Here is a 24,103-nt window from a genome sequence, read left to right on the forward strand (position 1 = left end):
TTTTACAAGGTTACCTGTTTTCCTTTAGCGAGTTCAGCTTTTGTAATCAGCACTGTAGTTTTCTGTATAAGAAAGAATAAAATGGGTGGAAGGGCAGGATTTAAATTGATGCTCTGTTCATCCACAGAATTATCGGCAAGAGCTGGAGTCGAAGTTTTACGAAGCTTTTGATTGGGACCAAGTTCACCATAATGATGTAGCAGGCTTACTGAAGACCTTCATCCGAGAACTACCCTACCCATTGCTCACAGCTGAATACCTGCCTGCTTTCATAGCTGTGCAAAGTAAGTCTTTGGAGTAACGCAAACATGTTTAACATTTTTTTGCTGGTATTCTTATCCTCTTGTATTTCAGCTTTTGTGCCTTTCCATCAATATTCAGACAATATTCGTGATTTTTTAGCAACTATCAAGACTTTGAATGAGAAATAATGAAAGACTACAATAATTTTCAGAACCGGAATTAAATCATGTGCTGCAATATTTAGAATGATTTGATGTATAAAGTACCAGACAATATCCAGTGCAAAGCATCGGGCATGTTGGTCTTTGCTGATTTCATTACATCCCTGATGTCTGTTTGCTGGAAGCAAAGGCTGATAAACACATTATGTAGGAAGAAAATGCAGATGCTGGCTTACATCGAAGATAGACACAAAATATTGGAGTAATTCAGCGGGACAGGCAACATCTCTGAAAAGAAGGAATGGGTGACATTTGTGATCTGAAGAAGGGTCTCGACCCGAAATGCCACCCATTCCTTCTCCCCAAGTTCTATTGTCTTCACTAGGCAAATAAAGTGCTTTGGAAGTGTAGTGACTGCAGTGATGTAGCAAACCAGGCAGCCAGTCTGTGCACTGCACTCTCTACCATCAAGCATCAAATGAAATGGCCAGCGGTCACTTAGTTTTCACACCTTACATTTCCTTATGTATGCATCTTTCCCCTGACATCAGTCTGAAGAAGGGTCTCACCTCGAAAAAGTTCTCTCCAGAAATGCTGCCTGTCCTGCTGAGTTACTCCAGCATTTTGTGTCTATCTTCAGTCTCTTAGTTTAGTTTAGTTTTGAGATACAGCGTGGAAAGAGGCCCTTTGGCCCACCGAGTCCCCGCCGACCAGCAATCCCCATACACAAGCACACACTACACACTAGGGACAATTTACAATTTTCACCAAAGCCAATATGTCTTTGGAGTGTGGGAGGAAATCGGAGCACCCGGGGAAAACCCATGCGGTCACAAGGAGACCGTACAAACTCCGTACAGACAGCCACCGTAGTCATTTTTGTCGAGTGAATTTTGTAAAGTTGTACATTACTACTAATTATTAAAGTATTTGGACTTCCCAAATTTACATATCAAATGAAAAATATTATCAAGAGCAACTTCAAAATAATTTGTTCAGATAATTGTTTTAAAATCAATATGGCACCAATAGTATATGAAGATTCAATGAGAAAGTATTAAAAAATAATATATATATACACCCATACATATACAATTATTTATACATTGTGTGTGTATGTATATATATGTATGTTTGTGTGCAAGTATTTATGCACTATGTGTGTGTGTATATATATATATATATATGTGTGTGTGTATGCATACATAGATTAATGTATATTTGTATGTGTATATATGTATGTATACATAGCGTATTTAAATACTCATTTAATTATTGTATACTATCGGTGCCACAAATATTAATATAATACTGTACCTATTTGTTGAACACAATCAGACACTTGGTACTGACTGAAAGTTGAGCAACATGGCTGTTCAGAGATTTTCTATTTTTGAAGAAGAAGGCAGGCTATCATTTATGGATTTGATAGACATTTTTTACAGAGCTGTTTCTGTGCTCACAAAGCAGTGTACAGACTGTCAGATTAATTTAAATTACAGTTGCTGTGGTAATGAGGGAAATGTGAAATGATTTCCACAGAGCAAGCTCCCACAATCAGATGGTGCTCAAGTGAACATTTACCTGTTTTGAGAGATGGAATTACTCAGAATGTGTGGGTGAATGCAGTACTCTTAGTGTAGTTTAGTTTAGTTTAGTTTAGTTTAAAGCATGGAAACAGGTCCTTCGGCCCACCAAGTCCGCACTGACCAGCAATCAACCATGCACTTGTTCTATCCTACATGCTAGGGACAATTTACAGAAGCCAATTAACCTACAAACCTCTTTGGAAAGTGGGTGGAACGTATGAACTTCGTGCAAACAGCATCCGAGGTCAGGATCAAACCCCGGTCTCTGGCACTGTAAGGCAGCAACTGTACCACTGCCGCTCTTATTCAAAGTACCAGGAAATCTTTTGAAGGCACTAAGGAGAGCAGACTGGGCTTTGTTTAATGTAATTGTGAAGGAAGAATCTCAGAATTGCCATTTCAATGAGATGCGATTTTACAGTTTAACATTGGGTTTGCTTTGGTTTCAGACATCTCAAAGACGAAGCTGCAGTTACAGGCTCTACATCTTATCATCATGTTGCTTCCTGATCTCAACAGAGACACTATTAAGGTATCCTTTATGTTCAAAGCATGCATGAGTGCATTTGAATTTATGTAAACCTCACACTGAGCATATCTAACATTATGTGAATCATTATTTTATCCACAAATCCATATTTATTAAACTGGGGATGTTTGAACTTAGATGTGCGGAAAATTAGATTTATTAAGTTAATCGCATATTAGATATACTAGAGGTCTGATACAAATTTAACATGCAAGAGTTTGCAATAGATTAGATATACTTAAATTAGCTACAGTCCAGATAGATACAGTGATCAAGGTTAAAATAATGTCTCAATTCAACCTCCAACATCTTTAAAAACATACAAGGCCACATTTCAATTTTGTTGATACCAAGTTCCACTTACGTGATATTTTGTGTGAGGCCAATGATAACATTTTTATCCTTTTTATTTTTTTCCATCATCACTAATGGAATCAGCCCACAGACAGATCCAAGTGGAATCTGCTGATCATTTGGTGGGTGTACCTTGTCTTGGGACTGTGGCTGTTTTTTGAGTTGAGATGTACCTTCAGCTGAATATAGGAGTATTGATGCCAATATAAAAACAAATCGCTGAAGGAACGTGGTGTATTGGGCAGCATCTGTGGAGGGACATGGATAGGTAAAATGTCTGCTTAATCCCTTCTACAGACCTGGGGTTCTATACATTACCTTTCACCTTTTGACCTAGGGTTCTATATATTACCTTTATCCTATGATCTGGGTTCTATATGTCACCTTTTGATATGGGTACTATACATCACCTTTACATTTTGACCTGGGGTTCTATAAGGCACTTTTACCTTATGACCTGGGGTTCTGTACATCACCTTTCACCTTATTTCAGCAGCAGCAGCAATCCTTTTTTGCAGATATATTCACTTCATGTATAATTATGATGTCTTTGGTGCCTCCAGGTTACAGGCAAAATAGTCTACAATCGTTAAATCAGCACATTTAAGAAAACGCATTGTCCAGAGGTGGATTGAAAAAGAAATCCAATATTATAAAGTATAGGGAAATTATGATTGTTAAATTCTATGAAGGGGGGAATTAGGGAAGAGGAATTTACATTATCGTATAACATAGTTTAATTAGTAAACAAAGCAAATAAGGGTGAGATGCTACACATTGCAAAATTAAACCAGGGCAGGACATTTACAGTGAATGGTGAGGCCCAGGAGGATGCTGTAGACTGATCTAACACCACAAGTACATAGTTCCATGAAAGTGGCTTCATAAGTAGATAGAGTGGTGAAAACGGCTTTTGGCGCACTGGCTTTCATCAGTCGGGGAATTGAGTATCAAAGTTGAGATTTGTTACAGTTGTACAATTCATGGTTGAGGCTGCACTTGAGGTATTATGTACAGTTTTGATCACAGTGTTATAGGAAATATGCCATTCAGCTGGAAAGAGCGCAGAGGACATTTATAAAGTTTATGTTCCCATGACTTGAGGCCTGAGCTTAAGAGAAAAGTTGGGCAGGCTTGGACTTTATTCACTGGAGCACATGAAACTGAAGGGTCACCTTATAACAGTGCATGAAATCATGACGGGCATTGATAAGATGAATGGACGGAATCTTCTTTACCAGGGCAATGGAATCAAGACTAGACAGCATAGGTTTAAGATGAAGAGGAAATATTTAATCATAAGGGGCAATGTTTACGCATGTAGAGTGGTGGGTACATGGAACAAGCTATCAGAGGTAGTACTTGAGGCATTTAAAAGGTGTTTAGACAGATTCATGGATAGAAAAAGTTTAGAAGGATATGGGTCAAATGCAAGCAAATGGAACTAGCTTAGATGGGGCACTTTGGTCGGCATGGACAAGTTGGGTCGATGACTCTATACTTATACCCAGCTTAAAATTTATATAACATTACATACAGAGGGCAAACATACATTTTTAATTGAAGCTTATATGTTCCTTCTGCATTGCATCTTAATGGTGAGACCAGTGTGGGGCACAACTTATCTGAAAGTACGATTTGGAAATTGGCTATGGAGTCATTTCTGCTTTCATGAGATTAGCCTAAAGTAAAATGAAGAGGAAAAGGGGTGAGTGGCAAGTGGAATTAAACTCTTCTCTCCTCAATGCAATCATCCCCAACCCTCATCCCCATCTACAGGCTTTTTTGGAATATCTCAGCAAAGTCGTAGCAAATGAGGCCAAAAACAGAATGAGTTTGTGGAATGTCTCCATGATCGTGGCACCAAACCTCTTCATGTGTAAAGGGAGATCTGGAAACCATCAAGAAGCAGAGGCAGCCACCAAGGCGGCCAAAATCGTCCAATTACTAATCAAATACCAGGACATCCTCTGGACGGTAAGTGAACTTACAGTAGATGGCACTTTTGGGTGTATTTTTTTAATGTAGTCCTACAATTGGAATGTAAATCAAAGTGTGTTGGAAGGAACTGCAGATACTGGTTTAAACCGAAGATAGATATAAAATGCGGGAGTAACTCAGCGGGACAGGGTGCATCTCTGGAGAGAAGGAATGGGTGACGTTTCAGATCGAGACCCTTCTTCAGATTAGAGTCGGGGAAAGGTAAACAAAATATATAGACGGCGAAGTAGAGAGATATAGAACGAATGAATGAAAGATATGTAAAAAACTAATGATGATGAAGGAAACAGGCCATTGTGAGCTGTTTGCTAGGTGAAAACGAGAAGCTGGTGCGACTTGGGTGGGAGAGGGATGGATAGAGGGAGAATGCAGGGGTTACATGAAGTTAGAGAAATCAATATTCATACCACTGGGACGTAAGCTGCCCAAGGGAAATATTAGATGCGGTTCCTCCAATTTGCGTTTAACTCTCTCTGTCTCTCACAACCTCTCATTGTCAGAGTGAGGCTAAATGCAAATTGGAGGAACAGCATCTATGAAAAACAACATTCCACCATCACCCTCTGCTTCCTTCCATGAAACCAATTCCCTATCCTGCCAGCACTCCCTGGATGCAAAGCGATCTAACCTTCCAGAGCAGCCTACCATGTGGACCCTTATCAAATGCCATGCTGAAGTTCAAATGGACATTGTTTATGGCTTTGTCCTCATCAACCTTTTTGGTTACTTTTTCAAAACTCAATCAGAGTCATAAGACACATTCTCCCATATATAAAAACATGCAGACTCCCTAATCAGCCTCTGTTCCAAATGCATATATATCTTATCTCTGAGAATTCTTTCCAGTAACGTTCTACCACAGATGTTAAGCTCACTGTTCCATAGTTTCCTGGCTTTTCCTCACTGCTCTTTGTAAATAGAGGCACAACATTAACCATCCTCCAGTAGGGGCAATTTAGAGAAGCCAATTAACTTGCAAACCCGCATGTCTATTGTATGTGGGAGGACTGGAGCACCAAGTGGAAGCTCTCCATGCGGCCACAGGGAAAGCATGCAAACTCTGCACAGACAGGGCCCAAGGTCAGGATCGTACCCAAGTCTCTAGTACATCTCTACCAGATGCTCCAATGTGCCGCCCTGAATCTCTAACCCGGGATTGTTGGAGACTCCAAGATGCTCCTCACAACCAGACAAGTAAATTATTTACTTGATTGCACAGCAAGATTGCATAGGCCTTTTGCATTGTGTCCAATTTAGGATATGCCTTTTTATTAGTAGGTGGGAGGTACATCAACATTTTCTAGCAAGACCATTTTCTAGCAAGTCTGATTTCATTTCAGAGAAAAATTATGTCAGAGAAAGATAACAAATTTAATTGAAATTGTTAAACCAGACCAGTCACAAGATTAAGCTACCAATGCCCGTTGTAATCCTATTCAGAGAAGCAGGTTGCATTTGATTAACATGGTATTACAATTTTATACCATTGTGCTACGGTTAGTGTTAAAGGATAGTATTGTGGTTAGTATTAGCGGATAGTGTGGAGATTTTTGTAAGGCACTGTGCATGATCCTACCATTTGCATGATAGTTTTAGAAGTCATGATCACCATGTCATTCTGCCATAGGTTTCATGGTTTTATCTTTGCCTAGTTTACTTTAGTCTGGTTTAGTTTATTGTTACATGTGCTGCATTTTTGTTGTGTGCTATCCAGTCAGCGGAAAGACTATACATGAATACAATCATCCATCCTCACTGTACAATTACAGGATAAGGGGAATCATGTTTAGTGCAAGATAAAGTTCAGTAAAGTCCGATTAAAGATAGTCTAAGCAACACGACTGAGTTGAACCCTTTACGAATGAATTTATTTTCCTAAATCCAATCGGCATCCAGGGTTGTGTAGCATTCTACGTAAACCTCTAGTTTATTTTGGCCTCTGTTAACTCCGTGAATCAGTGGAGTCTTTATGCAGTGTAATATAATTGCTGCTCCAGGGTAGTCAATGAAAGTTAGTTGGACTCTCCTGGCATTATTCAGGTGATCGACATTATTGACTTTTCAGAATGTGCGTGCTAGTAGTTTAGCCTTGGGGAAAAGAAAACATCTGTACCTTTTACAGAGAGTCATAATGAAATTGTATCTCCTCAATGAATCGGATATAAAGATGATAAAATAAATGATGCAAAGTTTGAGGAGGAAGTGTATGTGCATTCAGTCAAATTAGATGCAGAACGAGAAACAGAGGGAAGGGAATGGTTGTGCCATAATTTTATTTATATATTACATTTTTTTAAATCTCCAGTAGGAAGGAGACTCTCTATTTATGATGATGCATTCTGTGCTAGAGATTCATGTGCAATAATTCATTGGATTGATGAAAGGAAATTGGAATAATGAGCAATAATGCTTTTGGGTTAATTTTTAACAACATAAATTGGCATCTTCTTGCAACTCAGTGCAGGACAGAGTTTGATGCTATTTTAGAACACAGTACAGGATAGACCGTTCGGCCAACAATGTCCATGCTGAACATGATGTCAAGTTGAACTAATCTCTACCTGCATGCGATTCATATCCATTCATTCCCTGCATATCCATGTGCCTACTTTAAAGCTTCTTAAATGCCACTATTATGTCTGACCATGGCAGCATATTCCAGGCACCCACTGCTTTCAGTGTTTAAAAAAACTGCCCCACACGTCTCCTTTAAACTATGCCTCTCCCACCTTAAAGTAATGCCCTCTAGTCTTTGTCATTTCCACCCTGGGGAAACAAAAGTTCTGATTGTCGACCCTATCCATGGTTCTCATAATTGAATATATTTATATCAGATCACCACTCAACCTCCAGAGAACACAAACCAATTTGTCTAGTGTCTCCTCATACCTAATACACTCCAATACAGGCAGCATTTCATGAAAGTAGCTGTAGAATGGTACCTCTGGTAATGAGGGTTCAGCTGCAAGAAGAAGTTGGATAAACTGGGATTGTTTTCTCTGGAATGTCGAACGTTGAGGAGAGATTTGATAGAAATATCCAAAATTATAAAAGACAGTCAGAATCTAACCAGGGTGGAAATGTTCAACACTAGAGGGAAGGTGAGAGGGGGAATGTTCGCAGGTCCCTGGCAGGAGACCAATTTTCGGGAGCTCCCGTAACGGCAACTTCGCCCGCCCCGAATCGCAGGGTTTGAATCAGCCCATCGCAGGGCCTTACATCGCCCGGCGCGGCTTAATCGACCGCGGGACTTACCATCGCCCGCCGGGGGCTTTACCATCAAGAGCCCCGATTGGCTCGACGCAGCAGTTTGATTGCCTGACCGCGGGAGACGAACAGGGACGAGAAAATACTTTTGCCTTCCATCACAGTGAGGAGGTGTTTGGTGATTCACTGTGATGGATGTTTGTGTGAAACTATGTTAATTGTGTGTTTTGTTTTTTTTGCTGTTATGACTGCAGGGAAAAAAATTTCATTCAAACCTTTGTTTGTTTGAATGATAATAAAGCCATTCTATTTCTAGTTCTAATTCTTAATGGAGATGTGCAGGATACGTGTTTTACACAGACAATAGTGGGGGCCTGGAAACGATTGGCACGGATGGTGATGGAGGCAAATACAATAGCGGCGTTTAAGAGACTTTTATATAACCATATAACCATATAACAATTACAGCACGGAAACAGGCCATCTCGGCCCTACAAGTCCGTGCAGAACAACTTTTTTCCCTTAGTCCCACCTGCCTGCACTCATACAATAACCCTCCATTCCCTTCTCATCCATATGCCTACCCAATTTATTTTTAAATGACACCAATGAACCTGCCTCCACCACTTCCACTGGAAGCTCATTCCACACCGCTACCACTCCCTGAGTAAAGAAGTTCCCCCTCATGTTACCCCTAAACTTCTGTCCCTTAATTCTGAAGTCATGTCCTCTTGTTTGAATCTTCCCTATTGTCAAAGGGAAAAGCTGATCCACATCAACTCTGTCTATCCCTCTCATCATTTTAAAGACCTCTATCAAGTCCCCCCTTAACCTTCTGCGCTCCAGAGAATAAAGCCCTAACTTATTCAACCTTTCTCTGTAACTTAGTTGTTTAAACCCAGGCAACATTCTAGTAAATCTCCTCTGTACTCTCTCTATTATGCTGACATCCTTCCTATAATTGGGTGACCAAAATTGTACACCATACTCCAGATTTGGTCTCACCAATGCCTTGTACAATTTTAACATTACACCCCAACTCAATGGTCTGATTTATAAAGGCTAGCATACCAAAAGCTTTCTTTACCACCCTATCTATATGAGATTCCACTTTCAAGGAACTATGCACGGTTATTCCCAGATCCCTCTGTTCAACTGTATTCTTCAATTCCCTACCATTTGCCATGTACGTCCTATTTTGATTTGTCCTGCCAAGGTGTAGCACCTCACATTATCAGCATTAAACTCCATCTGCCATCTTTCAGCCCATTCTTCCAAATGGCCTAAATCACTCTGTAGACTTTGGAAATCCTCTTCATTATCCATAACACCCCCTATCTTGGTATCATCTGCATATTTACTAATCCAATTTACCACACCTTCATCCAGATCATTGATGTACATGACAAACAACAAAGGACCCAACACCGATCCCTGAGGCACCCCACTAGTCACCTGCCTCCAACCCGACAAACAACCATCCACCATTACCCTCTGGCTTCTCCCATTCAGCCACAGTTGAATCCATCGTGCTACTCCTGCATTTATACCCAACAGTTGAACCTTCTTAACCAACCTTCCATGAGGAACCTTGTCAAAGGCCTTACCAAAGTCCATATAGACAACATCCACTGCTTTACCCTCGTCAATTTCCCTAGTAACCTCTTCAAAAAATTCAAGAAGATTAGTCAAACATGACCTTCCACGCACAAATCCATGCTGACTGTTCCTAATCAGACCCTGTTTATCCAGATGCGTTTATATATTATCTCTAAGTATCTTTACCATTAATTTGCCCACCACTGAAGTCAAACTAACAGGCCTATAATTGCTAGGTTTACTCTTAGAACCCTTTTTAAACAATTGAACAACATGCGCAGTACGCCAATCCTCGGGGACTATTCCCGTTTCTAATGACATTTGAAATATTTCTGTCATAGCCCCGGCTATTTCTACACTAACGTCCCTCAATGTCCTAGGGACATATTGGCACATGGAAGGAATAGAGGGATATGCACAGACAGATGAGATCAGTTTAGCTTGGCATTGTGTTTGGCACAAACATTGTGGGTTCCTGTGCTGTACTGTTCTATGTTCTTATCCTGCAGTCTTTGCATTTATATTTACCTGAAGGCATAATGATGGTTGCACATAAATAACTGTGTACATTGAGTAGCTTCAATGTTAGTCTAAGAGGGAAAGGTCATCCCAGTTTGGTTCATTGTCGCTAACTCTGGCTTTTCTCTTACCCAGATCCCTTCCTTTATGTTAGCCCAAGTGCGGAAGATGAATGAAAATGAGACCAGGCGACGGACAAGGGTGACGTGGCTGACTCCTCCTTCGTTTTTCTTCCCTCCTGCCAAGGGAAACTGCTCGCCCCCGTCTGGAAGCTCTTCCCGAGGTCGAAGTCGGAACCAGGAGCCCGCCATGTGGGACGTGGCTGGTGTGAACTTGTCTCCAAGTGCTTTAGGCCACAGCTTTAAGGTACACTTCTATACAGGTGTTCCTCTTCAATCCACCATCAACACCGATGGAGCCAATTGACCACCATGGATGCACGGCCACTTAGTAAACATCAGTTCTTCCCCTTGTCAAGCAATCCTCGAGCACCTGATTAGCTCCTTGTTCAAATTAGTTCTTGAATCACTTCTAACACGTCTTCACGTAGAACTTTCCAACTCACAATGCTCTGAATGAGGACATATCTTTTCACCTCACTTGGCTCTGGGTCTTTTTCCACCTATTTTAAGTCTACAATTTCTGTAGACTTAAAATATTCCCTCATGTCGCAGAAAATCTAGTATTCTATTGAAACCTATCCTTTAGGACTTTATTCCTTGGAGCACAGGAGGATGAGGGGTGATCTTATAGAGGTGTATAAGATCATGAGAGGAATCAATAAGACAGATGTCTTTTACGCAGAGTAGGGGGATCAAGAACCAGAGGATGTAGATTTAAGGTGAGAGGGGAAAGATTTAATAGGAACCTGCGGGGCAATCATTTCACACAGAGGGTGGTGGTATATGGAATGAGCTGCCAGAGGAAGTAGTTGTGGCAGGTGCTATAACAACATTTAAATGTTGCATGCAATGTGTGCGTAACATGATGCCAAGATAAACTAACCTCATCCACCTATATATGATGCAAATCCATCCTTTCTCTGCATATCTACGTGCCTATGTAAAAGCCTCTTAAACACATATCTGCATGCACCACCACCCCTGGCAGCACACCCACCACCCTCTGAGTAAAAATACATTTGCCCTGCATTTCTCCTTTAAACTTTACCCATCTCACCTTACTGCTATGCCCTCTAGTCTTTGACAATTCCACTCTGGGGAAAAATGTTCTGACTATTTGTGCCTCTCATAATTTTATATACTCCTCTCAGGTCTATACACGATATATACTATTTACTTTATCCTATTGACAATGTACTTCCACCACATCTCTCTTCGTCATTGGCATTCCAGAGAAAATTGAGAATATTTTGGATAGGGGTCATAGTGGCACTGCTGATGATATTGCATTCTTGCTTAATCTTGTTATGAGTCAGAACATTGGTCTTCCTCTCCATCACAAATTTAACATTATCTCTGTTTCCATATTCCACAATTGCAAGTTGTTACGGCTAAGATGGCACTGTAATAGTTAAATACATATAACCTGAATTATTCTATTAATTGAATACTGGACGTGGTATAAACAAGAATTCCTTGTTGAAATACATAACAGTGTTGGAGATAAAATGTGACTTTCTCTCTCTCTGCAGCTGGACATACCAGAGGGAGTGATCCGTGTTTATGCCACAAAGCTCTCGAAGGTTTCCATGGCCATTCAGCTAGATAGTGAGACAAAAGCAAGTGATATTTTGGCTAGGTTTCACTGTGAGACCAGGTGAGTTCCCAGAGGAAAGAAAAATCCTCCAAATCCCAATTATGTGTTATGTAAACAGGCCCTTCGGCTCAACTTGGCCATGCCGTCCAAGATGCCCCATCTACACTAGTCCCACATGTGTGCATTTGGCCCAGATCCCTCTAAACCTTTCCTATCCATGTACCTGTCCAAATGTCTTTTAAATGTTATCATAGTACCTGCCTCAACTACCTCCTCCGGTGTTGATGAGAAATTGTCTTCTGTGTATCGGAGAAGAGAGAAATGGAAATGAAGACTGGGCAAAGTTAGACAACAAGCCAGCGGTGCCGTAATTAGATCCACTGCAGTTTCAATCCTGAACCTCAGAGCAGTCAGTGTGGAGATTGCAGCTTCTCCCTGTGACCACGTGGATTTCCTTCCACATCCCAAATATGGTTTGGTAGGTTGATTGGCCAATGTAAGTTTCCCATATTGTGTAGATGAGTATTAGACTCTGGGGGGGAGTTGTTGAGAATGTGGGGAAAATAGAAAAAGGGATTAGTCATCAATTAGCATAAATGGGTGTTTGCTGTTCAATGTAGGGAGCAAAATAACCATTTCTGACAAGAGAAATTCGGTTAGTGAACAGTTCACGAGAAAAGAACCCAATGTAATCCGGGAACTGTCTGTACTGAAGAGTTTTGAGTTTAGTTTATTGTCACGTGTACCAAGGAACAGTGAAAAGCTTTTGTTGCGTGCTAACCAGTCAGTGGAAAGACATTACACGATTACAGTTGAGTCATGCACATTGTACAGTTAGCATAGTTAAAGTAAGAAATGTTGCTATTGGAGTAGAGATTTAAAAGAGTGGAGCAATTGTAATGTGTGATTGCAGATTCCATGACTACAAAGAGTTGCCGAGCTTGGGTGCCATCTTGGACAATAAAAAACTTCCTCCTCCCGTTCCAGCTCCATAAATACCTGGCGCTGGAAGGAGAGAATGTAGCATAGTTGAGGATAATTGTCACATGCATGCATGCGCTAGGCAGACAGGGAAGAAAGAATGCATACTATTTTCCAACCATGGTGTGTTCAGCCTCTGAACATTAGAAGTTGGTTATTGTTACAGCATTAAATGACAGAATTCAGATAAAGCATTTCACTCACTATAACAAAATGTTGGGGCCTCAACTGTTTACCGTTTATATTAATGATTTGGAAGATGGAATTAAGAGCAACATTAGCAGGTTTAGAAAACATAGACATAGAAACAGATTAGGTGCAGGAGCATTTCACTGCACTATAACAATCATGGCTGGGTATCCCGTACCTGCACCCCCTGTTTTAGCCACAAGGGCCACATCTTTAAATATAGCCAATGCCAATGGCCTCAACTACCCCTCTGTGGCAGAGAGTTCCAGAGATTCACCACTCTCTGTGGAAAAAAAGTTCTTCTCATCTCGGAAAGGATTTCCCCTTTATCCTTAAGCTGTGACCCCCTGTCCTGGATATCCATTAGCCCCTGGTTTTTGAGGATGACACAAAGCTGGGCGGCAGTGTGAACTGTGAAGAGGCTGTTAGGTTACACGGTGACCTGGACAGGTTAGGTGAGTGGGCAGATGCATATAATATAGATAAATGTGAGGTTATCCACTTTGGCGGCAAAAACAAGGGGGCAGATTATTATCTCAATGGGGTTAGGTTAGGTCGTGGGGGGGGGGGGGGGGGTGGGCAGCGAGACCTGGGTGTCCCTGTACACCAGTCACTCAAAGTGGCGTGCATGTACAGCAGGCAGTGAAGAAAGCTAATGGAATGTTGACCTTCATAATAAGGGGATTTCAGTATAGGAATAAAGAGGTTCTTCTGCAGTTGTATAGGGCTCTGGTAAGACCACATCTGGAGTATTGTGCACAGTTTTGGTCTCCTAATTTGAGGAAGGATATCCTTGTGTTTGAGGCAGTGCAGCATAGGTTCACGAGATTGATCCCTGGGATGGCGGGACTGTCATATGAGGAAAGATTGAAAAGACTAGGCTTGTATTCACTGGAGTTTAGAAAGATGAGGGGGGGTCTTATAGAAACATATAAAATTATAAAAGGACTGGACAAGCTAGATGCAGGTAAAATGGTCCCAATGTTGGGTGAGTCCAGAACCAGGGGCCACAGTCTTCGAATAAAGGAGAGGCCATTTAAGACAGAGGTGAGAAAAAGCATTTTCACCCAGAGAGTTGTGAATTTGTGGTATTCCCTGCCACAGAGGGCAGTGGAGGCCAAGTCACTGGATGGATTTAAGAGAGAGTTAGATAGAGCTCTAGGGGCTAGCGGAGTCAAGGGATATGGGGAGAAGGCAGGCACGGGTTATTGATTGGGGACGATCAGCCACGATCACAATGAATGGAGGTGCTGGCTCGAAGGGCCGAATGGCTTCCTCCTGCACCTATTTTCTATGTTTTTATGGTTACCCAAGCACTTTCCAAGCTGCTTAGTTCCGATTTATATTCTCCATTAATCAGTTATAAAAAGGTTTTCAAGCGGAAAGATTTAATAGGAACCTGAGTGTCAACTTTTTCACACAGAGGGTGGTTGGTATATGGAACGAGCTGGCAGAGGAAGTAGGTGAGGCAGGTAATATAACAGGATTTAAGAGACATTTGGACATGTACATGGATAGGAAAGAAATAGAGAGATATGGGCCAAACGTGGGCAGGTGGGACTAGTGTAGAAGGGGCATCTTGGTCAGCATGGATGGGTTAGGCTGAAGGGCCTGTTTCTGTGCTGTATGATTCTATGATTCCATAACTGAGTTACAAAAGGGGGATGTTCACCTGTCCTGCTGACAATGGCTGATGTTGGTGTTTAGGGCACCACAGTCACATGGAGATTTGGACAGTGTAGGAGATGGAAATATACCTTTATTGATCGATTATAATAATGTAGTCTTTTCTTTGACTGGATAGCACGCAAACAAAAGCTTTTCAATGTACCTCGGTACACCTGACAATAAACTAAACTAAACTAAACTACTGTATAATCTTGATTCCCTAACTACCTCTACACTATCTCAGAATTGAACAACTATGTAATTAATAGAAGGCTACACCACATACTTTAACTTGCACTATTATGGTCTGGATACTGAATATAACTGATAATTCATTGTATTATTGTTTGTTGTATATCTATTTGTTGTGTTGTTGCCATTGATGTGCATATAAATCTTCAGCAAGTAGAGATTTAATTGATCTGGTCCCGGTGCATATAACAATTGAAAACAATTGACACTTAAAAAGCTATCAAACTCTGCTTTGAATATATTAAAGGATTTATCCTTCACAACTTTAGAACATAGAACAGTACAGTATAGGAACAGGCCCATTGGTCCACAATGTCCATACTGAACATGATGGCAAATTATACTAATCTATTCTGCCTGTATGTGGTCCATATCCCTCCATTCCCTGCATATTCATGTACACGTCTAAAAGCCTCTTAAATGCCACTTTTACATCTGCCACCCTTGGCAGCGTGCTATAGGTTCACTCTCTGTTTAAAATAAAACTTGCCCCGTACATCTCCTTTAAACTCTCCCCCTCTCACCTTAAAGTTATTCCCTCTAGCCTTTAACATTTCCACCCTGGGGAAAAAGGTTCTGACTGTCAACCCTACTCATACTTTCTGGGACAAGAGAAAGAAAGTCATGTATTGAAAAAAACAATGGGATAAAGTGACATTGATAAAAGTTTTAGAATATGACAGAAACATGAACTTGAAGAGTCAAGTCAAGTCAAGTCGAGTTTATTTGTCACATACACATAGGAGATGTGCAGTGAAATGAAAGTGGCAATGCTCGCGGACTTTTGTGCAAAAGACAAACAACAAAACAACCAAACAAATTATAAACACAATCATAGTCAATAGTCAATAGTCTATTTATTTGTCATTTGGGCCCCTGGAGGTCCAAATGAAATGCCGTTTCTGCAGCCATACATTACACACAAATAGACCCCAGACACAACATAATTACATTTTACATAAACATCCATCACATAGCTGTGATGGAAGGCCAAAAAAACTTATCTCTCCACTGCACTCTCTCCCCCCCCCCCCGATGTCAGAGTCAAAGTCAAAGCCCCCGGCTGGCGATGGCGATTGTCCCGCGGCCATTGAAGCCACGCCGGGTGGTGCAAGGTCGCACACCGGGTCTTGGTGTTAAAGACCCCGGCGTGCGCTCGCATAGTCCCGCGGCCATTCCAAGCCGCGCGGGGCAGTAATGTTAGGCCCCGCTCCAGGAGCTCTTCGACCCCGCAACTCGGGCCGGAGAAGTCGCCGTTGCAGGAGCCCTGAAAAGCGGTCTCCCTCCAGGGATCCGCGGGCCCCCGGTGCCGCCATCCGCAGACCCGCAGAAGCAGCCTCCGAATCGGCAGCAGCAGCAACATAACACACATATTCTTTTACATAATAAATAATGGAAGGAAAAACGTTCTGTAGAGTTAGTCCCTGGTGAGATAGGTGTATACAGTCCGAATTGCCTCTGGGAAGAAACTCCTTCTCAACCTCTCCGTTCTCACCGCATGGCAACAGAGGCGTTTGCCTGACCGTAGCAGCTGGAACAGACCGTTGCAGGGGTGGAAGGGGTCTCCCATGATTTTCGAGGATTCCCTCCGACCACATTCTGATAAACAACAAATAACCTGTTATACTGTGTTTGACATTAGTTGAGGAGTGCCATTGAAGCAATGTACCAGGTGAGCAGCTCTGCTCCACAGAGAAAGATGAACGATAAAGATAACCATTCTCCTCTTGCGCCTGTGACACCTTCCGATAGTGTCATGGGTTATTTTACGTCCGTTTGCCCATCAGACTGCTTTGGGTTTAATATTTCACCTTAAAGTCAGGAGTTCCACGAACACGCCAATCTATATAAACCTCACTAAGGTGTTCGCTGAGGTCACGATTTAAATTCTGGAATGGTGCCTGATTCAGAGACCAGAATGCAGCCAAGTGTGTCAAGCTGACATTTATGCCTGCTTACTCGCTTACTAATTCAACATGAGCAAAGTACTGCTGTACATAAACATTCAGATTAATATTTACATGTTACATTTCTCTTTTGCTTTTGGCTAATAATTCTATTGTGTAACATCGCTTTAATGAGCAGGTAGTTTAGTAAAAATCTTCCTCTACTGGCCCTCATCTTTGCATTAAAAAATGAAGAATGCAAATCAAAAAGAACTTACTGATTGTATCAAAAAACTGAACGACCTGTAGTAAATTTCAAATATTTGGTATTAAAAAAAACTCATTACCATGAAAGTTGCTGAGAATTTTGAATGTCAAAATATTCTACATTAAAGGCTATGTATCTTTCATTCTCACAGCACGTATTCTACTGTACCTCTCAACGGACCCAGCCATTATTTGTTCGAAATTGGTGGAAACATAGGTAGGATATTTTTTTTAATATTAAAAAGTACAAGAGATGAATTAATATCAGTGTCATTTCTGTACTTGATGCACTCGTTAAAAATATTATGGATAAACATGGCTTCTGCCTTGTAAAATTAACGTATTTGTTTTGTAAAGTTCAGAGGGCTGAGGTTTACAGGGATTTTGGCCAAGACAGGAGATTTTTAGGTATGAGCAGCAATGGACAATAGACAATAGGTGCAGGAGCAGGCCATTTGGCCCTTCGAGCCAGCCACCATTCAATGTGATCATGGCTGATCACGGCACTGAATTGGCCTATGGTTATTTTCCTCAGGGTGAACAAGACTGAGGGGAGATTTAACTGGGATGTGCAAAATTATGACAGATTCTTCCTGTTCAGTAACGGCATGAACAGGAAGGACCCGTTTCCCTTCACAGAGAGACCACTAATGTGGGGGCCTGGATTTAAGCCAATTGATGGAAAGATTAGAAGGAAAACTAGAACCAAATGAATAGAGTGGGATGGGGGAGGGGTGGGAGGCAGGTACTGCACGTTGGTGGGAACTTTCTTTAAGAAGAAATACAGGCAGAAATACAGTCAGGAAGTGGGATTATTTTTATCCAGTCATAAGGTCATAAGGAATGGTGGATTCGGCCCATCAAGTCTACTCTGCCATTCAATCATGGCTGATCTATCTCTCCCTCTTAACCCCATTGTCCTGCCTTCTCCCCATAACGTCTGACACCTGTATACATGCAAGAGGTGGCACAACCTCTTTTCTATGATTCAATATTTACAGGAATTTTCCCTGCTGTTTAATGAATAAAGTAGTTCCCTATTTCACAGATTAGCTCGTCTTGGGTTCGTCCTCTGTGCAAAATAAACCCCTTTTTGGTAAAAGATGGACACAAAATATGGGAGCAACTCAATGGATCAGGAAGCATCCCTTGAGAAAGAGGATAGGTGACGTTTTCGGTAGGAACACTTCTTCAGATTGGAAACATTGCCTATTCTTTTTAATCCAGAGATGCTACCTGACGTGCTGAGATGCTCCAACTTTTATGTCTATCTTCAGTATAAAGCAGCATCTGCAGTTTCTTCCTACCCCTTTTTGGTAAAGCCTGGCGGTTTACACTAATGGGAATTGGATTTCCTTCACTCATTCGTGTGATCTGGGCATTACTGACAAGGACAACATTTATTGCCCATTCCTAACTGGCCACTGAACAAGCAGTGGCAAGTGACTGTTGTGAACCCCTACACAAACGCAAAGGTATTAGATGTTGTTGTGGCAGTTTTGGTGCAGCTGAGTGGCTTCAGTGGATCTTTTCAGAGAGGGCAATTGAGAGTCTGGGTGAGGAGGCACACACAGAGCAGGCCAGGGTTATTTGCATCCATCCAAGAAGGCAGACAAGGTGGCCCATTAAAGTTACTCTGAGTTGGGTGAGGTAATAAAAAATTCTATGATGATGGTTTTAATTTTCACTGGGATTCTGAAGCATACCTTAGGTCTTTTACCTATTTGCACAGCGTGGAAATTACCCTTGCGGGAACAACCACCAGTTTGGAATGGATCTCGACCCGAAACGTCGCCTATTTCCTTCGCTTCATAGATGCTGCCTCACCCGCTGAGTTTTTGCAGCATTTTTGTCTACCTTCGATTTTCCAGCATCTGCAGTTCCTTCTTAAACACCAGTTTGAAATGTGTGGTAAGGAACTGCAAATGCTGGTTTAAACTGAACATTGCCACAAAGAAACTGGAGTAACTCAGTGGCACAGGCAGCATCTCTGGAGAAAAGGAATAGGTGACGTTTTTGGGTCGAGACCATTTTTCAGACTGAGGGTCAGGGGAAAGGGGAATGAGAGATATAGATGGCACAAAGTACAAAAGCATGAAAGATATGCAAAAAGCAACGATGATCAAATAACAGTGGAGCCCACAATGGTCCATTGTTGTCTGTGGGTTAGGTGGTAATGAGATATACAGACAGTGAAACTCAACAGGAGGACAGTGAAACTGGTACGACGATTAGGGTGGGATGTTTGGCTTCGTGCCAGTGACTTTATTTCTTTACGTGGCAATTTACATTTCATTATTTACAATGTGTTTTTCCTCTTTGCAGGAGAGCGCTGCCTGGATCTCAACACCTACATTCTAGACTTGTACCGTTTAAACCCCAACGCAGCTTGGGTCATTAAACCAAGAACACTGTGAGATTGCTTGCTGTAGACCGACGGCCATAACATGATCCTTGAAGCAGAGGTGGCGAATGTCACTGTTGGGATTTCTGAGAACTATGGATGTTTTACTGTGGAGACTTTGTGCCTAAGGCTTTGGCTGTTGTTACCGGCAGGGGTTTGCTTTCAATGGTGATCATTTCAGTAGTAGTCACCATCTTACTCCTCAGGTTAAGCGATTTCAAGCAGCTGGTTTACAATTCAGCGGGGACGGGGGAGGGGGGAGGGAGAATTGGGGGGGGGGGGGGGGGGGGGGGGGGGGGGGGTCACAAAGCACTAACGAGAGTGCTCAACATTTGAAAGTTTATCCTTTTCCTCCGGAAACTCAGCGGGTTGGAATCAGCTGCACATTTGTGCGTGACCTAAGATAAACAACTTGCGGTAACTCATCTGGAGGCGTTTGAGCAACAAGTTAGCTCCCAGACAGAAACATTATGGACACAGACTTTAAAGGAATGTGCATTTTAAACAACTGTGGCAACTTGAGCAGACCACACAGTGGGGGTAAACCACACACACACACATCTAAGCGTGCTTCTACCTTGCGTCCTCTCTTGCCGGCTGAGCTTATGGACGCGGTATAGACAACAGCCAAAGAATCAACCAGGAGGACGTATTATTTCTTTTGCACGAACAGCCATTCGGCGGCGAATGGAAACAGTGCCAAATTCCACGCATCCGATCAGACGGGAAGTTGTTACGTAAAAAGAGAGGATGATAGCTGCACCTGCACCAGCTCGGAATTCCTGTCGGATCATGACCCTGGGCCGAGTTACGAGTCGGCCTGGAATTTTGTTTTGCAGCAAGCTGAAGGCCAGGCTTTCAAACTGGGTTCTCACAGTGCTGGTGTGTGTGTGTGTACGGAAAGGCGAGCTGTGGTCACTGCAAGCAAATGAGGCCTCACATCCACTGGAAATAAAAGCCTGCTTAAAAAAATACACGCAGGAAGCTGAATGGCAGGATGGGGGCGGGAATCTCATTGCAACCTAATCTCCATTCGGTAGTGCCTGTTGACTAAGTGCTATTCGTGCCTTGGCTGTAGCTCTGATATCTCCAGAGGAATCGACCTCTTGTGTGAAGTGCTACTAGCAGAAAGTGAGGCACTGCGTGAAGAAACATTATTGGCATTTTCCATGCATCTGGCCATCTTCATTTACCCTGAGACTTTGAATATATAATTGGAGCACAGATCATTCGCAATCTCATTGAAAGGTGGATCAGAACAGAGGGGCTAAATGATTCCATCCTCTTCATATGTTTAGTCTGCAAGTGAGCTTGTGAGATTACTCTGGTACTTTGGGGATAATTCCTGGGACACACAAGCACTGCCGCACTGTTCAGAGAGTCCGTCTCTTTACACAAATGTTGCTGGCAGTCTCTAGGGATTTTTCACCGACATGACTATTGACCACGTTGTTTTTGTTTGGGGGGGACAGGGCTGTCTTTGTGTGAGAATGGCCTCCATTGATTTTTCAGCCACCCCGATGGGGGCGAAGAAAACGTAGGATAGTTTGCTTTTTTATACATCTATGCAAGCTGAAGAGGTATTGTACCTATTCTTCAGCTCGTAGTGCTTTGTAGTAACTGAATCATGTTAGCAGGGCGTGAAAAACATTATATAATTTGCATGCTCGACTGTCAAAATATCAATTCCACTGTACAACTGACAAAACTTCCTGTTTACATAGAACTGCATGGAACTTAGAGTGGAGACACAGGCAGTGTGGGCCAATTGATCTTTGCCAGTGTAAATGCTCTACAGAGCTTCCTCCCATTGTAGCTCGTTTAACCCTCTCTGCATGATATTCCGTTCGAACTGTGCAGTCCGCATTCAATTGTCCCTTAAGGCACAGACATTGTGTGATCACATTACGAGTACCATACACACATTACAAGTTGTTTGTTGCAATTGCTTTTGGGAGATTGAGACTTCTGCTGTTTTTCATCCATTTTAACAGGAGCATGCTTCCCACCAATGGAGAGCTGGGTGACTTATTACGGCATTACTATATTGCAATCGGTCAAATCAGATAGATCATGTATTGAAAAATATGGAACCATGGATGATCGGCTTGTAATAGTGTCAGCAAGCAGAGAAACATGTCCTTTGACCACCTGCTCCGTGCTGATCATCAATCAACCATTTTACACTAATCCCATTTTACCCTCCCCCTAGTCCTATTAATTGCTCCCAGATTCTATAAGGCATCTACAGACCTGGCAATATACAGTGGCAATTGACCTACAGTATGAGCCTGCCCATCTTTGGGGTGTGGGTGAAAGCAAGAGCACCTGGATACCAGCAGTTCACAGGATAACGTTGGATACATTCTCCCTGAATAATCATCAAAACCTTGCTGCCTTTTGTTACCTTCAGCAGCTAAGCTCATGCTTCTGATTGTGGAGATAATGAAAAACTAACCTTCCTCATATCTGACCATTGGCCCAGGGGTTGCTATGGTGCTATGGTGCAGCTGCCTTACAGCGCCAGAGATCCACGTTCGATCCTGAGCACAGGCGTGTCTGTATGGAATTTGAATGCTTTCTCCCTGTGGCCACTTGGGTTTTCTCCGGGTGCTCCGGTTCCCTCCGTACAAGTTAATTGGCTTTGGTAAAATTGTAAATTATCCCCAAGGGTGTAGGATAGTGTAGTGTGTGGGGTGATCGCTGGTCGGCCAGGACTCAGTGGTCGGAAGGGCCTGTTTCTGCGCTGTATTTCTAAACTTATGTAAAGTCCAAAGTAAAAATGTCAGGAAGGATGTTCCCTGGTGTGGTTTGTCATGGGTTTGGGTTCCACTGCTGGCTGTGTTGCTAGTGTGTAAACACGAAGGCATAACTTGGAACATGTATGCAGCAATTGCTGCTATGCCATGCAGGTATTGGTGCTGCGTGGCATATTGGTGCTGCACGGGAAATCCAATGGCTTGGCTGTTGAGTTAATAGAGAGGCCTTGAAAGGAGCAGACCATGGCGGGTGGAGCAGTAGTGATTGTGTAATGGCAGCAGAACAAAGAGGATGATAAAATCATTCAAAAATATTAGATTTTCCTTTCTAGGGATAACTTTCTTTTAAACACCTACATTGACTTCTGAATGACGTGCTCTATCCAGCAATATGCCAGCATTGCCCCAATGAGCTAACTGCATCATTGAATTCTAATTTTAATACACATTTCTGAGGATGGGAGCATTGGCTGTCTATTCGGCATAAGAAATGGAGACGCATAAAGATGGCGATTTATTTTTGCACTCTCTATTTTATTCCCATTGAGAATCATCGCGTAATGAGGTGAAAATGAGCTGGAGGCTCTCGCTCTCAAAATCTCATCTGTGCCTTAAAGCACTTGGCTCCACAAGCCACAGATTATGTCTGATCTCTCATCTGGATAACACTTTTTCATCCACTGTCACGTGCATTCTGTAGTTAAGGTTAGAACTCTGTTCATTGCAGGCTCATCAAAGCTGGAAGATTGGTTAAAGCTAATGGAATTCAGATAGTGCTAAAAGGTCTGTTCCACTGGATGGTTTCATTGCTGACTTTGAAAGGAAAAACACAGAGGAATCACAGTGGTAAGGGGCCATGTTTCAGTTTTTGAAATTAAACCTCAGAGCTTAATTAGCATTATGCAAATTCAGTTCTTTATACAGACTGTGAGCAGTGACACAAGAAACTAATTCAGTAATGGTTCATAGCATAACAGAATGTCAGTTGATTAGCTTGCTACTGGTTTATCAGGCCTCTTAGATAACTCTGGTTTGGAATCTGAAGAAGGTCCCGGCTCGAAACGTCGCTTGTCTATTCCTCTACAGATGCTGCTTGACTCGCTGAGTTCCTCCAGCACTTTGTGTTTTGGTTACGATTCCAGCATCTGCAGTTCCTTGTATCTTTATTTAAAATGAGTTTAGGTTATCACAGCCCTGTTTCTAGCAGCCTTGCTTATGTAATGCAAACCCACCCTTTAACTTAACAGTTAACAGTAGTCAGAGAGGCCACAAAGATGGCTGTTGTAAAATGGGGAGGTAATGAGTATACTAGAGAAGTCTGTTGCACAAATGGGCCACAATAGCGTTAGTGATTGACTGTGCCATACCTTGCATCAATTCGTTTGTGGACACTTTGTGCCAGAAATGAGAATGGATCCCATCTCCAATATCAGAATAGGAGAGTGATCCATTCAACAACAGAAAAGGTGGAAAGGTCAAATGAATGGGTGATAAAAATTGCTTGCGACCTGATCTGGATGCATTAGTCCACCAAACACTTTGATAACGCTCCAGTCTAGCTGCCACTAAAGGTTTCATTATAGCTTTACTTTTTAACACTACAATAGATCTTCATTTGTAACAGTAACTCCACTGCCAAGAGTGCAGCGAAAACTATGAGGTATTTAAAACCATATGTTTTTGTGTGTTTGAGAGCAATTTTCACTTTTATATGTTTGTTGATGCATTTTTATATATGTTTGTTGTTGATGCATTTTTAAAATAACGTGTTTTCTG

General features: G+C 42.0%; 1 protein-coding gene across 5 annotated transcripts in view; it reads left to right on the forward strand.

Annotated features, from left to right (window-relative positions):
* Positions 1-19,800, forward strand: part of arhgap28 (Rho GTPase activating protein 28) — a 188,893-nt gene extending 169,093 nt beyond the window's left edge. For 3 of the 5 annotated variants that reach the window (XM_055633910.1, XM_055633908.1, XM_055633909.1), the window contains 7 exons: positions 128-284; positions 2,443-2,525; positions 4,656-4,853; positions 10,338-10,568; positions 11,857-11,981; positions 17,317-17,381; positions 19,490-19,800. In XM_055633910.1, the coding sequence (XP_055489885.1) occupies positions 128-284; positions 2,443-2,525; positions 4,656-4,853; positions 10,338-10,568; positions 11,857-11,981; positions 17,317-17,381; positions 19,490-19,581 (951 nt within the window). In that variant the 3' untranslated portion in view covers positions 19,582-19,800. The remainder of the gene's footprint in view (positions 1-127; positions 285-2,442; positions 2,526-4,655; positions 4,854-10,337; positions 10,569-11,856; positions 11,982-17,316; positions 17,382-19,489) is intronic. The other 2 variants (XM_055633907.1, XM_055633906.1) reach the window with 1 other exon arrangement.
* The last annotated feature ends 4,303 nt before the right edge of the window (positions 19,801-24,103 follow it).

This window comes from Leucoraja erinacea, chromosome 4 (genome assembly GCF_028641065.1).
Source record: "Leucoraja erinacea ecotype New England chromosome 4, Leri_hhj_1, whole genome shotgun sequence".
Classification (NCBI taxonomy): Eukaryota; Metazoa; Chordata; class Chondrichthyes; order Rajiformes; family Rajidae; genus Leucoraja; species Leucoraja erinaceus.